The sequence below is a fragment of the Trichomycterus rosablanca genome, chromosome 3 (assembly GCF_030014385.1).
Source record: "Trichomycterus rosablanca isolate fTriRos1 chromosome 3, fTriRos1.hap1, whole genome shotgun sequence".
Lineage (NCBI taxonomy): Eukaryota > Metazoa > Chordata > Actinopteri > Siluriformes > Trichomycteridae > Trichomycterus > Trichomycterus rosablanca.
The window spans coordinates 48,599,241-48,618,385 of record NC_085990.1 but is presented as its reverse complement, the minus strand read 5'-3'; the positions used below and the strand labels follow the sequence as shown (position 1 = coordinate 48,618,385).

At 37.6% G+C, this 19,145-nt stretch overlaps 1 protein-coding gene across 1 annotated transcript in view; it reads right to left on the bottom strand.

Annotated features, from left to right (window-relative positions):
* Nucleotides 1-2,008: 2,008 nt before the first annotated feature.
* ascc3 (activating signal cointegrator 1 complex subunit 3) overlaps nt 2,009-19,145 on the bottom strand; it is a 283,422-nt gene continuing 266,285 nt past the window's right edge. The window contains exons 38-42 of the mRNA XM_062991400.1: nt 13,978-14,129; nt 11,700-11,850; nt 10,579-10,785; nt 3,745-3,920; nt 2,009-2,740 (exon numbers count right to left, since the gene is read on the bottom strand). Coding sequence (XP_062847470.1) covers nt 2,593-2,740; nt 3,745-3,920; nt 10,579-10,785; nt 11,700-11,850; nt 13,978-14,129 — 834 coding nt within the window. The 3' untranslated portion in view covers nt 2,009-2,592. The remainder of the gene's footprint in view (nt 2,741-3,744; nt 3,921-10,578; nt 10,786-11,699; nt 11,851-13,977; nt 14,130-19,145) is intronic.

Here is a 19,145-nt window from a genome sequence, read left to right as displayed (position 1 = left end):
ATAAGACCATTAACAAAACATAATCATATACAAAGCAGTGTTGGAGTATATACAGTATGAAAAGCTCATGTCACTTTATTGAAATAAAAGATATGTATATAATGTATTTGTATATAATAAAATATATATGATACACAAAATGTTGAGCCATTTCTCTTTGGACCAGTCAATGTGTTCCTTGGCAAATTTGAACCCATTCAGGACACGTCTTTTTCTTAACAACGGGACTTTGCAGGAGTTCTTGCTGGTAAATTGGCTTCACTTAATCATCTTCTGTACTTACTGGTAACTTCAGATGTTCCTTGATCTTTCTGGAGGTGATCATTGGCTGAGTATTTGCCATTCTGGCTATTCTTCGATCCATTCGAACAGTAGTTCCACACTTCCTTCTGCATCTTTCAGGTTTTGGTTGTCACTTCAAGGCATTTGAGATCATTTTAGCTGAGCAGCCTATAATTTGCTGCACTTCTCTGTATGTTTTTTTTCCTTTACAATCAACTTTTTAATCAAAGTACTCTGTTCATCAGAACAATGTCAGGAACAACCCATTTTACCCAGTATTTCAGAAGGAAATGCGCTATGACCAACCTGTGCAACATTTGCCCCCCTCCTACCTTAAATAAGGGCCAAAATTGACACCCGTTCTTCTGCAGAATGAATGACTTCACCAACTGAAATCCTCACTGCTATTATTTTGAACAAGCCCAGTTCAATCAATGCATCGATTACTCAAATTCCCACAGACATACTTAAGTCTTGTAAGAAGGCTTCTCAGAAGAGTGGCATTTGTTAAAGATGAAAAGATCACATAAGAGGTCACTTTATTTTAATAGAATTTGTTTTTAAAATCGGATGTCCAACAAGCTCATTACTTTCGACCATGTAGTGTACCTTTTAATGTTACAAATAATTAATTGATGTTACACTATTTTAACACCATTTTCTTATATTATATGGTAAAAGTGTATTTAATAGAATAATTCAAAACTGATCAGTGTTGTCCAATCACATTTTGGACTTCTGTGGCTATCTCAGTTACTCTCACTAGTAAATATTAAGCTCTTTTTAAATTTTACTTACTGTCCATTTTATCAGCTCCACTTGCCAAAAGCACTTTGTAGTTCTGACTGTAGTCCATCTGTTTCTCTGCATGCTTTGTTATCCCCCTTTCATGCTGTTCTTCAATGGTCAGGACTCTCACAGGACCACCACAGAGCAGGTATTATTTAGGTGGTGGATCATTCTCAGCACTGCAGTGACACTGACATGGTGGTGGTGTGTTAGTGTGTGTTGTGCTGGTATGAGTGGATCAGACACAGCAGTGCTGATGGAGTTTTTAAACACCTCACTGTCACTGCTGGACTAAGAATAGTCAACCAACCAAAGTTATCCAGCCAACAGCTGGATAGGCAGCATCCTGTGACCACTGATGAAGGTCTAGAAGATGACCGACTCAAAGAGCAGCAATAGATGAGCGATCGTCTCTGACTTTACATCTACAAGGTGGACCAACTAGGTAGGAGTGTCTAATAGAGTGGACAGTGAGTGGACACGGTATTTAAAAACTCCAGCAGCACTGCTGTGTCTGATCCACTCATACCCTGTGGGGGTCCTGACCATTGAAGAACAGGGTAATAGCAGGTTAAAAAAACATACAGAGAAACAGATGGACTGCAGTCAGTAATTGTAGAACTACAAAGTGCTTCTATATGGTAAGTGGAGCTGATAAAATGGACAGTGAGTGTAGAAACAAGGAGGTGGTTTTAATGTTATGGCTGATCAGTGTAAACGAGTAGTGCTGTCCTCTTACTAGGTTTCTAAAACAATACAATTTATTTGTTGAAACCTCTGGCTGTAATAAAATACCACACAAAGAAATGCAATTTTGTGCAAGAAATTTTACATACAAGACATGACGTGACCAGAGATTAATATCTTTGATTTTTTTTTAATGAACGAGGGCCAAGCAAACTAGGTAAGTTAACAGCTAACAATCCATATTTAAATATTTGTCATCTATAAGTTTTTATTTATTCATTTATTTTGTTGAAACATCTTCAAATGCAAAACAAATAATGTTTAATGGTATTAATGAGCAAAACAAAGAAGCTGATCAGCTTTGATCAATCTGAGTGAACTATCTAACAATTACACCGTTACCATCCCTGCTTGTTTAACCTTAAATACTTTAAAGAAATCAATTCAGCAGCTTAACATTTATAAAGAAATTGAACTAAATGGATAGAAAAAACTAACTGAACTACACATGTTCACCTGTGTAGCTTTTATGCCCAAACATACACACTCTAACAATACAACCAACATCCGGTTGTGTTAAATCTGAACCTTTGTATTGTTTTTTTGTATGATCTAAGTGCTGTCTTTAATATGGATGTGGTAAAAACAAAACACACATGTAATTGTACCAATAATTCTGTCCCAAGGCCACTTTGGTCTCCGAGTGCCCACCGTAACGCTGCCACTGCTGTTCTGTAGAGTTTACCAGACAGAAGTCAGTGTTTGGTTGCTACTTCATTACCAACACAAGCACAGAGAAAGGCAGCATGTGTGAAAGTGCCATCAGGCCGGAAGTCACTTCAAGTTCATTCCACCCAGATGATCTGCAACCTCTGTGTTGACCTGTGTAGTGATGCTGGCTGGAATCACATTCAGGTGGATGTCGTACTGCTGATCCAAGCCTAGGTAACTGTCGCTCATCACGTAAAGTGTGTAGATACACCTGCAGAGAAGAGTAATATTATATATAATAGAGTGATAACAAACACAAGGCTGTAAAGGGGCAGGTTAGGGTGTAGCCCTGTACCTGCGAGATTTAAAGAATAAACACACACAAATACACAATGTGGAAATGACAAAAATAAGGTGTGGCCAAAGTAATAGAAACTAATTACTAAAAGTATTAAAATAATTTATTTATTAGGATTTTAACATGTTTTACACTTTGGTTACATTCATGACAGGACAGGAAGTCACGTGTTACACAAGATTCATCAGTTCAAGTTTAATTTTAAACACAGTCATGGACAATTTTGTATCTCCAATTCTCCTCATTTACATGTCTTTGTACTGTGGGAGGAAACCCACACAGACACAGGGAGAACATGCAAACTCCACACAGAAAGGACCGGGACCACTCTACCTGGGAATTGAAACCAGGACCTTCTTGCTGTGAGGCAACAGCACTACCCACCGCGCCACCAAGTATTAAAAAAAGGCATATAAAACATCTACAGCCTGTAGTGGAGATAGTGGACAAAAGGGGACAGAATCAGAATTAAAATGGGTTGCCACAATAGAGCCAGTTGCTCGATTCACTGGTGTGAGACAACCACGTTCTTAAAAAACAGAATAAACTGATGGAACTTGATACAAATCCGGGCGGCCATAAAAAAGGCAAGACAGCCACTGCAATGACTGGTGCAGTGAGCGTCCCGCAGTTCATCCATCCAGGGTGGTTAGTTAGCGGTGGCCAAGAAGTGCCACAACAACTGATGAGTTACCTGTAGAAGAAAATAAAGAGTGCAGGCATTTGGGTCAGCAAAAACTGGACCAAATCTGGGATCATGATTTAACAGTGGAAAAAGCAGCAACTCTTTGGAAAGGAAACCACGATTAATTAGAACCACGATAAGATGCAAATCTGTGCCTCCATGCCCCCTGCCAGCCATAATGGGCCCGCTACATAAGGCATCCTACAAATTTAAAAATGTAAAACCCACTTACTTGCCAGTCTGCACAGGTGTATAGAAGGCCACTGAAGTCACGTTGCGGTTGCGCACATATCCCACTCGTTTGATGGCCAGAAGCTCCCTCTTGTCCACCTCACCCAGCACCAGGAACCAGCCCTCATCTTTGGGTTTGGAAAAATGTGGAGCCTGAGCCTTGCTATCCTGCTTCCTCTGAGAATATTTAAAAGATATTCATTTAAAATGTTAAATTTAAATATAATATTATTACAAATATTCACTTAAATTCAGTTGTCTGGTTAGATTTGATTTGTTAGATTAGATTCATACGTCTAAATAGAGGAATGTTTTACCACTTTTTCTGTTTTTTACCACGGTTTACAATTTATTTAGGATTTTACCCTCATGTTTTTCACACTTTGGTTACATTCATGACAGGACAGGTAAATACTGGTTACACCAGATTTATTAGTTCAAGCATCAGGTTAAACACACAGGTTAAACTATTGTCTTGGACAATAGTGTCTTTGGACTGTGGGAGCTCCTGGTGGAAACCCACACAGACACAAGGAGAACATGCAAACTCCACACAGAAAGGACCTGGACCACTCTACAAGGAACAGAACCCAGGACCTTCTTGCTGTGCAGTGACAGTGCTACCCACCGAACCACCCTTCTTTTTTTTTGAAGAAACGGTACTCACTGGTGAAGTTGAGTATAAGTTGTGATGTAATGTTAGGTTGTGATGTAATGTTAAGTTGTGATGTAATGTTAGGTTGTGATGTAATGTTAAGTTGTGATGTAATGTTAGGTTGTGATGTAATGTTAAGTTGTGATGTAATGTTAAGTTGTGATGTAATGTTAGGTTGTGATGTAATGTTAAGTTGTGATGTAATGTTAGGTTGTGATGTAATGTTAAGTTGTGATGTAATGTTAAGTTGTGATGTAATGTTAGGTTGTGATGTAATGTTAAGTTGTGATGTAATGTTAGGTTGTGATGTAATGTTAAGTTGTGATGTAATGTTAGGTTGTGATGTAATGTTAAGTTGTGATGTAATGTTAGGTTGTGATGTAATGTTAAGTTGTGATGTAATGTTAGGTTGTGATGTAATGTTAAGTTGTGATGTAATGTTAGGTTGTGATGTAATGTTAAGTTGTGATGTAATGTTAGGTTGTGATGTAATGTTAAGTTGTGATGTAATGTTAAGTTGTGATGTAATGTTAGGTATGTGATGTAATGTTAGGTTGTGATGTAATGTTAAGTTGTGATGTAATGTTAAGTTGTGATGTAATGTTAAGTTGTGATGTAATGTTAGGTTGTGATGTAATGTTAGGTTGTGATGTAATGTTAAGTTGTGATGTAATGTTAGGTTGTGATGTAATGTTAAGTTGTGATGTAATGTTAGGTTGTGATGTAATGTTAAGTTGTGATGTAATGTTAAGTTGTAATGTAATGTTAGGTTGTGATGTAATGTTAAGTTGTGATGTAATGTTAAGTTGTAATGTAATGTTAGGTTGTGATGTAATGTTAGGTTGTGTTGTAATGTTAAGTTGTGATGTAATGTTAAGTTGTAATGTAATGTAGGTTGTGATTGTAATGTTAAGTTGTGATGTAATGGTTAAGTTGTGATGTAATGTTAGTTGTGATGTAATGTTAAGTTGTTATGTAATGTTAGGTTGTGATGTAATGTTAAGTTGTGATGTAATGTTAGGTTGTGATGTAATGTTAAGTTGTGATGTAATGTTAAGTTGTGATGTAATGTTAAGTTGTGATGTAATGTTAAGTTGTGATGTAATGTTAGGTTGTGATGTAATGTTAGGTTGTGATGTAATGTTAGGTTGTGATGTATGTTAAGTTGTGATGTAATGTTAGGTGTGATGTAATGTTAGTGTGATGTAATGTTAGGTTGTGATGTAATGTTAAGTTGTGATGTAATGTTAGGTTGTGATGTAATGTTAAGTTGTGATGTAATGTTAAGTTGTGATGTAATGTTAGGTTGTGATGTAATGTTAAGTTGTGATGTAATGTTAGGTTGTGATGTAATGTTAAGTTGTGATGTAATGTTAGGTTGTGATGTAATGTTAAGTTGTGATGTAATGTTAGGTTGTGATGTAATGTTAGGTTGTGATGTAATGTTAGGTTGTGATGTAATGTTAGGTTGTGATGTAATGTTAGGTTGTGATGTAATGTTAAGTTGTGATGTAATGTTAGGTTGTGATGTAATGTTAAGTTGTGATGTAATGTTAAGTTGTGATGTAATGTTAGGTTGTGATGTAATGTTAGGTTGTGATGTAATGTTAAGTTGTGATGTAATGTTAAGTTGTGATGTAATGTTAGGTTGTGATGTAATGTTAGGTTGTGATGTAATGTTAAGGTTGTGATGTAATGTTAGTTGTGATGTAATGTTAAGTTGTGATGTAATGTTAGGTTGTGATGTAATGTTAAGTTGTGATGTAATGTTAAGTTGTAATGTAATGTTAGGTTGTGATGTAATGTTAAGTTGTGATGTAATGTTAGAAGTGTGTAATGTAATGTTAGGTTGTGATGTAATGTTAGATCTGTCTCGCGTGTGTAAGTTGTGATGTAATGTTAAGTTGTAATGTAATGTTAGGTTGTGATGTAATGTTAAGTTGTGATGTAATGTTAAGTTGTAATGTAATGTTAGGTTGTGATGTAATGTTAAGTTGTTATGTAATGTTAGGTTGTGATGTAATGTTAAGTTGTGATGTAATGTTAGGTTGTGATGTAATGTTAAGTTGTGATGTAATGTTAAGTTGTGATGTAATGTTAAGTTGTGATGTAATGTTAGGTTGTGATGTAATGTTAGGTTGTGATGTAATGTTAGGTTGTGATGTAATGTTAAGTTGTGATGTAATGTTAGGTTGTGATGTAATGTTAGGTTGTGATGTAATGTTAAGTTGTGATGTAATGTTAGGTTGTGATGTAATGTTAAGTTGTGATGTAATGTTAGGTTGTGTTGTAATGTTAAGTTGTGATGTAATGTTAAGTTGTGATGTAATGTTAAGTTGTGATGTAATGTTAAGTTGTGATGTAATGTTAGGTTGTGATGTAATGTTAAGTTGTGATGTAATGTTAGGTTGTGTTGTAATGTTAAGTTGTGATGTAATGTTAAGTTGTGATGTAATGTTAAGTTGTGATGTAATGTTAAGTTGTGATGTAATGTTAAGTTGTGATGTAATGTTAGGTTGTGATGTAATGTTAGGTTGTGATGTAATGTTAGGTTGTGATGTAATGTTAAGTTGTGATGTAATGTTAAGTTGTGATGTAATGTTAAGTTGTGTTGTAATGTTAGGTTGTGATGTAATGTTAAGTTGTGATGTAATGTTAGGTTGTGATGTAATGTTAAGTTGTAATGTAATGTTAAGTTGTGTTGTAATGTTAGGTTGTGATGTAATGTTAAGTTGTGATGTAATGTTAGGTTGTGATGTAATGTTAAGTTGTGATGTAATGTTAGGTTGTGTTGTAATGTTAAGTTGTGATGTAATGTTAGGTTGTGATGTAATGTTAGGTTGTGATGTAATGTTAGGTTGTGATGTAATGTTAAGTTGTGATGTAATGTTAAGTTGTAATGTAATGTTAAGTTGTGATGTAATGTTAAGTTGTGTTGTAATGTTAGGTTGTGATGTAATGTTAAGTTGTGATGTAATGTTAGGTTGTGATGTAATGTTAAGTTGTGATGTAATGTTAGGTTGTGTTGTAATGTTAAGTTGTGATGTAATGTTAAGTTGTGATGTAATGTTAAGTTGTGATGTAATGTTAAGTTGTGTTGTAATGTTAGGTTGTGATGTAATGTTAAGTTGTGATGTAATGTTAGGTTGTGATGTAATGTTAAGTTGTGATGTAATGTTAGGTTGTGTTGTAATGTTAAGTTGTGATGTAATGTTAAGGTGTGATGTAATGTTAAGTTGTGATGTAATGTTAAGTTGTGATGTAATGTTAAGTTGTGATGTAATGTTAGGTTGTGATGTAATGTTAAGTTGTGTTGTAATTTAGGTTGTATGTTGGTTGTGTTGTATGTAGTTGTGAATGTTAAGTTGTATGTATGTTAGGTTGTGTTGTAATGTTAGGTTGTGATGTAATGTTAAGTTGTGATGTAATGTTAAGTTGTGTGATGGTGTAATGTTAAGGTTGTGATGTAATGTTAGGTTGTGATGTAATGTTAGGTTGTGTTGTAATGTTAGGTTGTGTTGTATGTGTTGTGATGTATGTGTTGTTATGTTAAGTTGTGTGTAAGTTGGTTGTTGTGTATGTAAGGTTTGTGATGTAATGTTAGTTGTGATGTAATGTTAGTTGTGATGTAATGTTAGTTGTGATGTATTTTAAGTTGTAATGTTAGTTGTGATGTAATATTAGGTTGTGATGTAATGTTAAGTTGTGATGTAATGTTAAGTTGTAATGTAATGTTAGGTTGTAATGTAATGTTAGGTTGTGATGTAATGTTAAGTTGTAATGTAATGTTAGGTTGTGTTGTAATGTTAAGTTGTAATGTAATATTAGGTTGTGATGTAATGTTAAGTTGTGATGTAATGTTAGGTTGTGATGTAATGTTAAGTTGTGATGTAATGTTAAGTTGTGATGTAATGTAAGGTTGTGATGTAATGTTAAGTTGTGATGTAATGTTAAGTTGTACTGTAATGTTAGGTTGTGTTGTAATGTTAGGTTGTGATGTAATGTTAAGTTGTGATGTAATGTTAAGTTGTGTTGTAATGTTAGGTTGTGATGTAATGTTAAGTTGTGATGTAATGTTAAGTTGTGATGTAATGTTAGGTTGTAATGTAATGTTAGGTTGTAATGTAATGTTAAGTTGTGATGTAATGTTAAGTTGTGATGTAATGTTAAGTTGTAATGTAATATTAGGTTGTGATGTAATGTTAAGTTGTGATGTAATGTTAAGTTGTAATGTAATGTTAGGTTGTAATGTAATGTTAGGTTGTGATGTAATGTTAAGTTGTAATGTAATGTTAGGTTGTGTTGTAATGTTAAGTTGTAATGTAATATTAGGTTGTGATGTAATGTTAAGTTGTGATGTAATGTTAAGTTGTGATGTAATGTTAAGTTGTAATGTAATGTTAGGTTGTGATGTAATGTTAAGTTGTGATGTAATGTTAGGTTGTGTTGTAATGTTAGGTTGTGATGTAATGTTAAGTTGTGATGTAATGTTAAGTTGTGATGTAATGTTAAGTTGTGATGTAATATTAGGTTGTGATGTAATGTTAAGTTGTGATGTAATGTTAAGTTGTAATGTAATGTTAGGTTGTAATGTAATGTTAGGTTGTGATGTAATGTTAAGTTGTAATGTAATGTTAGGTTGTGTTGTAATGTTAAGTTGTAATGTAATATTAGGTTGTGATGTAATGTTAAGTTGTGATGTAATGTTAAGTTGTGATGTAATGTTAAGTTGTAATGTAATGTTAGGTTGTGATGTAATGTTAAGTTGTGATGTAATGTTAAGTTGTGATGTAATGTTAAGTTGTGATGTAATGTTAGGTTGTGTTGTAATGTTAGGTTGTGATGTAATGTTAAGTTGTGATGTAATGTTAAGTTGTGATGTAATGTTAAGTTGTGATGTAATGTTAAGTTGTGATGTAATGTTAAGTTGTAATGTAATATTAGGTTGTGATGTAATGTTAAGTTGTGATGTAATGTTAAGTTGTAATGTAATGTTAGGTTGTAATGTTATGTTAGGTTGTGATGTAATGTTAAGTTGTAATGTAATGTTAGGTTGTAATGTAATGTTAGGTTGTGTTGTAATGTTAAGTTGTAATGTAATATTAGGTTGTGATGTAATGTTAAGTTGTGATGTAATGTTAAGTTGTGATGTAATGTTAAGTTGTAATGTAATGTTAGGTTGTGATGTAATGTTAAGTTGTGATGTAATGTTAGGTTGTGTTGTAATGTTAGGTTGTGATGTAATGTTAAGTTGTGATGTAATGTTAAGTTGTGATGTAATGTTAAGTTGTGATGTAATGTTAGGTTGTGTTGTAATGTTAAGTTGTGTTGTAATGTTAAGTTGTGATGTAATGTTAGGTTGTGATGTAATGTTAAGTTGTGATGTAATGTTAAGTTGTGATGTAATGTTAGGTTGTGATGTAATGTTAAGTTGTGATGTAATGTTAGGTTGTGTTGTAATGTTAAGTTGTGATGTAATGTTAAGTTGTGATGTAATGTTAAGTTGTAATGTAATGTTAAGTTGTGATGTAATGTTAGGTTGTGATGTAATGTTAAGTTGTGATGTAATGTTAGGTTGTGTTGTAATGTTAAGTTGTGATGTAATGTTAGGTTGTGATGTAATGTTAAGTTGTGATGTAATGTTAGGTTGTGTTGTAATGTTAAGTTGTGATGTAATGTTAAGTTGTGATGTAATGTTAAGTTGTAATGTAATGTTAAGTTGTGATGTAATGTTAGGTTGTGATGTAATGTTAAGTTGTGATGTAATGTTAGGTTGTGTTGTAATGTTAAGTTGTGATGTAATGTTAAGTTGTGATGTAATGTTAGGTTGTGATGTAATGTTAGGTTGTGTTGTAATGTTATGTTGTGATGTAATGTTAAGTTGTGATGTAATGTTAAGTTGTGATGTCATGTTAAGTTGTGATGTAATGTTAAGTTGTGATGTCATGTTAAGTTGTGATGTCATGTTAAGTTGTGATGTCATGTTTAATGGTTGTTTTTGTTATTAATCAGATCATTAATCAATCAGAAAGGGGGTAAGTAGCTTTTCATAGCATAATGTATAAATTAATGGTGTATGCTAATGAGTCTTCCATGGAGACTGAGTAGGAAGAAGTGTGTGTGTGTGTGTGTGTGGTTGTGTGTGTGTGTGTGTGTGTGGTTGTGTGTGTGTGTTCTCACTCTTTGCTGGCCTGTGTTGAGCCTCTGTAGGGACACCTGTAGTACATACTCCTGGTCAGCATGTACTTGCAACCAACTTTTCTGCTCCCTGATGTTGGACACAGCAGTAGGTAGAGCGCGCTCAGTCTGCTCCTTACAGCCTTCCCACCAGCCCTTCACACTCATACTGACCTCCAGCACCGGCATGTGACTCAGAAAAGCCCACGCCTGTTCGAGAATGATGGACAGAGAGACATAAATAAACGTAAATAAGGATAATAAACGAGGCAGTGAATTTAACCAGTGAGTCAGTAGTGAATGAAAGCCTGCAATTATACATGATGTGCAGAAATATGTTTTGGGGTAAAATGAGTAATGCCCTGGTTGGTTTTCATGTCCGCTATAAACAGGACGTCATACAGAATTTAAAAGCTATCACATTCATGTCATCTATGGTTTGTGTGTTAACGCTAGCACCAGCATAAGGAAAAAGCAATATGATAAAATATGAAGAACATGTGCGGCGCGTGCATGCGCGAGTGACGGCCTGATAGAGGATGACGGAGCTCGGCTGCTGCGGCTCGGCGAGTATTAAAGCCATGAAAGGGGGGAGAAAACAGCACAGATTCACCCTGCCAAAGCTATTTATGTGAGGATTACATTTCCTCGGCGAGTGAGACGAGGACGCGGCGGCGCATGTGCTTATTTAATTAGCAGGGCCGAGACTGTTAAGGGGGTGCTGTGGAAGGAGGAGGAGGGGGGGCGGCTGGAATACTGATTGGGAACGAGCGCCGGGCTCGCCGCTCTGCCCGGACGCTCTCATTACCGCCGCAATTAGCACTTAGATTGGAGCGCTAAACCCTCTCATTTGGGAGGTAATTGGGGATCCTGGTGCTACCTGAGACTGACGTGACTCTCCGCTGCTCTCCTCAGATCACATGTTTGTGAGTGTGGATGCTCTCAGATGTGTGTATGGCAGAATAAACCTGGAATAACTTCAATTATTCCTACCTTTGAGAGGAATGTGTTGAAAATGCCCACAATGTCTGAATGTACCATCGTTTACTGGCAATAAAAGTCTCACAGTGCTATCGCAGCACTCTTCTAGATGAACGCGTTTATTTATTATAAGTGTACGTTACCTGAGCAATCTGATGGGGCTGAAGCTCCTCCTTCACCATAGCTCTGAAGATCTCCTCTCTTCCATCACAGACAGCCATTAGCTCAGGAATGCTTTCGATTGGGCCTTGATAACCCCTGGCTCCGCCCTTCCCACCTTTGGGGCTCCATCTCCTATTTTTATCAGTAAAATGGAAAACGTGGTCATGTGACAGTCTTCCAGCCCGTCCCGTCCCGTCATGAGAGCCGAGCAGCTCTCCCTTCTGTCTCAGCGTGGCGAGACATCCCGCCTCTCCTGATCCTCTTTTTACCATTTTTATTGCATTTCTTTCAAATTACACTTCACGGTGGGACACGGCCACCCTGAACCGCATTAACTCTGCTGGAGAAAATCCGACGCGGCGCACGGCTTTGTGTGCACGAGAGAGAGAAACGGAGGACCGGGGTTGAATTCGAGGCCACCCAGAGGACAGTGCCTGCTGATAAGCGATGCTAATGGTGTTTGCAGAGTTTGATAAGAGACGGCAGATGAATTAGCCTCGACACCGTGTGACAGAGCCATAATCAAAGCACCGCAGGTGAGGACTGACCCACCGAGCGCAATGCTGACAGGATGTGAAAGCGCTTTCTTGACGGGAACAGACGAGACCACGAGGAACCGCGAATTCCAGCACTGACGCAGAATTTCTATAAGTTTTAAAAGACATTTGGATTTGGTTTGGATCAGCCTCACATATTTGAAAAAGCTTATCACAGGTCTTTACTAGTCCAATTCATTCAGTCATGTATTCATTTATTATTCTTTGTTCTAATTAACAGTAATTAGCATGTTTGAAGGGAACTTGATTGATAAGAAACACAGCAAAGCAATTTTATACATAGCATTCATATGAACAATATAAATTATTATTCAAATCTGATTTCTCCGCCCAGTTTTTCTTTTATTCTACTCGTATCCAATTACTCAATCACATTTCGCTTTCTCTGCTGCCGATGCTGACCTCCACTCCTGACCGAGGAGGGCCGTAACAAACACATGCACCCTCAACGAGTGCAGTAGCCGACTGCTTCTTTCTACCTGCAGGTAAAAAGGGGGTTCATATAGGGATCTGTATTGCGCACTGAGAGTCATGCACTGCTCTCCATTATTCCCCGTCTCTGTGCTTGTGCCATCGATCAGCCAGCAGAGGTCTTAATTGCAGCAGTAATGAGGAATCCCTACGGCCCTCCCTCCCTCAATAAAGCCAATTACTGTCCGTCAGTGAACTCGAGATGCCAGCACTGATAGGCCTCAACAAATGTTATCATTATCAGACGTTCAATTTTCATTATGTATATATTACACTGATTATATTTCTTCAAACGTCTGCATTTAGGATGTGATATGTTGAAAAGCTTATTCTTAGGGTCTGTCTGAAACCTAGTGAGCTGCCTTGCTGCCTACCTGGGCAGCTGCCTCAGTAGAGAGGATTCTAATAAGACATTGAACTTATAAGGCAGATTATTTAGATGCACTACTTAGACTTGTGGCGATTACATCATCGCAGTTTTTGCTTACTAAGCTAACACAGTTAGCCTCAGACCATTCAAACCAATGGGCTGAGGCGGCACATTCCACTAGCATGCCAGCTAACATCTTTCTCTGTGTACCGAAATTGGTTAAATTGTTAAATTTACAAAAAAATGACACTTGTGCGCCTTTATACAAATTCAAAATCAATGAGAATTTATTTACATTTGAAAACAACTCTGTTTGTTTCTCTGCATTTGTTCAGCATGTTTGTAATTTTTAGTGAGTAAAGTTGTGCCGCACTGAATGCTGGGATTGCCTTTACTGCTGAGAAAGCATCTGACGCACCATCGTTATTCAGTCAGATTATCACTTCCAATTAAGGTGACTCAGTGTTGTTTGTTTATGTGGATTTTTAATGCATGTTTTACACCCTTCGGTTACATCCACGGTTATAAATCGAACACAGTCATGGACAATTTTGTATCTCCAATTCACCTCACTTGCACGTCTTTGGACTGTGGGAGGAAACCGGAGCTCCTGGAGGAAACCCATGCAGACACGGGGAGTACATGCAAACAGAAAGGACCCGGACCGCCCCACCTGGGGATCGAACCCAGGACCTTCTTGTTGTGAGGTGACAGTGCTTAAGGTGCCTCAGTAAGAGCGTTTTAAAGTATCTAAGCATTTAGACATGCCTTTAGACAATGTTTGGAATCATGCAGGATGACGTAAAATGTGTCTATGTAGAGAGATCACTAGGTTTTCAGACAGACCCACAGTGTACATACCTGAAGAGGTAGAGGTTCTGCTGGTCGATATGTGGCACGATGAGCAGGGAGGAGTCATTGAGCCACCTGGCCTGAACAATCATCTGCACCAGATTACAGATGCTCAGAGCGGATACTAGCCAGCCTTCGTTTGCTACCACATCCAACATGGCCTGCAAAAAACAAACAAACAAAACAACAGAATAAGCTTTTATGTATATCAAAAAAACAAAGAAAATATGCATTATGTTCTGTAACAAGGACAAATGCAGTGAATACTTGTGCCCTGTGAGTGGGGCATTGTCATCCTGAAAGACGCCACTCTTATCAGGATAGAAATGTTCCATCATATCAATCAGGTGGTCAATCAGAGTATGCGTCAACTCAAATGCAACAAATGAATCATGTCAGCTACTCCACAAACTGTAAAAATCAAGCACTCCAGCATGAACTGTTCTTTTGGGGTAACATATCCTCATTAATGAAGCCTCTTTTTTAAAAAGGTCCCCTATATTTACATTTTCGGCATTTAGCAGACACCTTTATCCAAAGCAACTTACAGTACTGTGACAGTATATTATCTAAGCAATTAAGGGTTAAGGGCCTTGCTCAAGGGCCCAACAGAGGAAACCTGGCAGTGGTGGGGCTTAACTACTAGGCTACAACTGCCCCAACTACAGTATATTTTTCTCGTCATCTTAATCCACTAAAACTGAACTATAATATTTCATTTAAAAACACACTGCTGCGTGCCCAGGTGACACACCAGCACTGAGATCATGAACTCCCCGGTTCGAAACTCGGCGTTGCCAGCGGTTGACTGGGCGCCATCTAGCGGGAATAATTGGCAGTGCCTGCAGCAGACTGTAATTGGCTACCGTGTCTGCTAGGGGGGATGACTAGACTATGTGGGTGGGGTCTTCAAGCTCTGTGTGAGGACCCTGGTTAGCAGATAGAGAGGCGTCTGTACAGAATGCATGGGCGAAAAGAAGAGGTCCGCTAGGACTGTGCACGTGTTGGAGGAGGCGTGAGCAGCAATATACCTTCCTCGAATGCAATCAGGGATCTTCAGCAGTGGAAGACAAATTGACTACGCTAAAAATTGGGAGAAAATGCATAAATAAACACTGCTGACAAAAATAAATGTACTTACCCCCAAGTCTATTTAGTTGTCAAAACAAACAATTTAAAAACAGTAATAATAAATAATAAGAATAAACAGGTCATACAGGTTCTTAACCTCTTTTGGTTGATTGATTGATTGATTGATTGAGTACTTTATTAATCCCCGAAGGGAAATTATGGTTGACCTTATATTGGTGACCTTATCTTGTCATTTCCTATTTCAGTGCATCACTTTCAAGAAATCCACATTCTACAAAACGCTAGCTCAAATCATTTTTCTGTTTAAAGATTAATAGTGATAATCTCATTTCAATGCATCCAAGTCCACGACACAAATCAACAGGGCCTGTTTAGCAGCAGCGGCACACACGGACATTAATTTACACAGACAACATTAAAAAACCCTTCTCACGCTATTGACAGATTATCTAATACACAGACCGATCTTTTATAGTCTCTTTCCTTTCCATGTCACTCCCACTTGTCTTCAACATAAGGTTAAAGTTTGCTGAGCTCAGCTGCGCTCACAAAAGTAATTAATCAAAAAGTCATTTCCTCAGTAACTATGACTAAAAAGCACCTCGAGTGCAGCGGCAAGCCCAGCGAGTTAATCAAAATGCTAATGCGGTACAAATTAAAGTTGTGATTAACATTTCACAGTAGCTGCTTGAGCAAACTGATGACAGCGATGGGCTGATGTCACCAGAACCCCTGAGCAGAAGGAATAAAAAATGGGAGAGGGGACGAGAGCATGTGAGAGAGAGAAGAAAAAATAAACGAGGATGAGAGATGATCACACAAGCGCTCTGTCTCATTTAACCTGTCCAGTGAAATTGCTTTCCACCGCCACTGGAGGAAACGGATAGAAATCTGTAGCTCCTCCAGAGCTGGAGCACAGCAGAACTGCGCTAAAGTACCTCATTAGTGCAAAGATGACAAGAATTATTTATTTAACCATTAGAGATTCAATCCAGTGCTTAAAGCCACCACAAATCTAAAGCAGAAAAACAAGGAAAATCTCTCTGAGTGACTGTTTTAAATGAATTTTAAATGTTTTAAATGACTGTTAAAACAAAATGCCCACTAATATTTCTTGTAAAAGAAGAAAATAAATAAAAATAAATAAATAAAAAAACTAAACCAAAACCTTAAATATAAAAAATATAAAACAAAATAAAAACTAGACTTTTATCCATCGAGACTTTGTACCATCATTTACTGGCAATAAAATTCTCGCAGCGTTATCGCAGCACTCTTCTAAATTAACGCGTTTATTTATTATTAAATAATATTTTTATTAAGACGTACATTACCTGAGCAATCTGTTACTCAGGTAAATACTAGGGTTGGCTCGATACCACTTTTCTGATATCGTCATTTCTCCTCTCAAACAACTAAGCAGTAATAATACGTCTCAATGCACCATGGTTAAACTAGCTATCTAAATAACAACGTTCAGACTGTGAAACAAATATTCTAAAGGAATAAATACACCTGCTGGATTTTGAAGAGGACATCTGTGGCTAAACGGGAAACGGTGAAATTTGCCTTATTTACATTAAGTGTTATTTACATTAAGCAACAGTATCGGATCAGATTACATGTTTTTTTCCTTCTGATATCTGATCCAGTGATTTGGGCCAATATCGGACCGATACCAATACAGAGTACCGGATCGGTGCCAGCCCTAGTAAATACAAAACAAAATGAAAACTAAACTTCAATCAGTTTCTGCTTTTTCAAATAAAAAAACAAATTAACTGATGAGATCCAGTATCTTTTTTATTGATGTAAAATGTGTATTCAAGGCCTCGCTCTATAGGGAAAAGACACAAAAAGAGCAACTCTTAGTCTTTCATTTGACTTGAAAATAGTAAAACAAAAATAGAAACTCCAATATACTGTATATGCTGGGGTGACACGGCGGCCTATTACAGCTGCCTACCACTGCTGAGATCCGGGTTTAAATGTAAGCGGTGCTATAGGCCAGCAGGGTGTCTACATGCGTCCAGACCGGCTGCAACTCTGACCAGGATAAAGCGGTTGATGAAAATGAAACAAAGAAATAATGAATAATAAACACATAAACTGCACTCCAAAAACCTCAGAAAAATACAAACAGAAGCAAACAAAACCACATTTAGCCCTAAAACTAAACTGAAATATTGTATTTAAAACAAAGTGGTGGCAATAAAACATTTACTTACCCCAAATTCCCATTTAGTCCTTAAAACAAACATAAAATAATCCTAATAATAGATTATAAGAATAAATAATAAAAATAAATAGGTCATACACAGGGTTCTTAACCTCTTTTGGTTAGAGACCTCATTTTAAATCATACTTGAATTATGTTACTGTCAAGAAATCTACATTCCAAGGAACGCTGATTTTCTTGATAATTTTCCTGTTTATTAAAAGTGATAAAAAGTAATAATCTAGTTTTAATGAATTGTTCCTGCAATTTTCCTCCCAATTTAGTCATATCCAATTACCCGATCGCATCTACTGCTGCTAACCTCCACTCCCGACCAAGGAAAGCTGTGACTAACACAAATCCCCTCTGACACATCTGCATCTTTTCACCCTAACCCAGGTGGGTCCATATGGAGATCTGTATAGCACATGGAGAGTCACACACTGATCCCCATTATCCCCTGTCTCTGCATGTGTAGGTGCAATTAATCAGCCAGCAGAGGTCATAACTGCAGCAGTCATGAGGAATCCCCTCCTGCATTCCCATCCTTGGACGAGCCAATTATTGTCCGTACTGGTGGCTGGCTTGTCAGTAGCAGAGCTGAGATTCGAACTTGCCAGTTAAAGATGTCAGCTCTGGTGTTCTAACATGTTTTACATGTTAATCATTCATGTAGCTCATACTGTCATGAGTGGAGGTGCTCCAAACTTAATAAATGGTTTAAGCTATTAAAATTATGAAATGTTAATAACTGTTGTTTGTTTAATAGGATTTTAACGTCATGTTTTACACTTTGATTACATTCACTGTAGTTACTCATCACACATGGTACATCAGTTAACAAGGTTATATCGAACACAGTCTTGGACAATTTTGTATCTCCAATTAACCTCACTTGCATGTCTTTGGACTGTGGGAGGAAACCAACGCGGACACGGGGAGAACATGCAAACTCCACACAGAAAGGACCTGGACCGCCCCACCTAGGGACTGAACCCAGGACCTTCTTGCTGTAAGGCGACAGTGCTACCCACTTAGCCACTGTGCCCCAATTATGGCATGTCATCAACTAAAAGTGGGGCAGTTACTATTGGGACAGTGGTAGCACTAGTTGGTAGAGCTTTGGGCCATTAATCTGAAGGTTGTGGGGTTGTGGCCACTGTCAAGCCCTTGAGCAAAAAGCCCTTGTATTTATTTGCAGTGAAGCCTTTTTAAGTGCATGGCAGCAAAATTCTGGCCAAACAGCAAAAAAAATCACTTTGGATGCACTTGGTTTCCTTTGTTATCTGTCTGTATTTATACACACACACACATGCACACACACATGCACACACACCCTGGCAATCTATTGCCAACCTATTTCATTTAGATGAGGCAATATGAAGCAAGAAGCCAATAGAAATTAAGACAAAACTGTCGATCTTTATACGCTGACAAGAACCTGGCTGGACATCCAGTTGATTAATCCTGGAACATCAGTCAATAGTTAGCTCGGCTGTTTGCTAGGAAAGGCTAGCTTTAAATTCATGCTGAGAAGACAGGCAGCTGCTGGCAGAGAAGCTACAACCTGGCACAGCAGGACCCTGAAAAAGTAACCACATGGACAAGCATGGCCAATCATTTCCACACTCACTCACACACACACACTTCTACACACACATGTGCGGTAGAAAATCACAAAGCATGGACAAAGGCTTGCAGATCAGGGCTGCAAGTGTGAACAATCACCCCAGCGCATGCCCAAAGCAGGCATAGCCAATAGCAAACAGATCCACAGGCATGCCATCAGGCATGAACAATCAACAACAGGTTATCCGCCTGGCTGAGGGGTGTTTTTATGACGTAGCCAGAAAGCCGACAACCACGC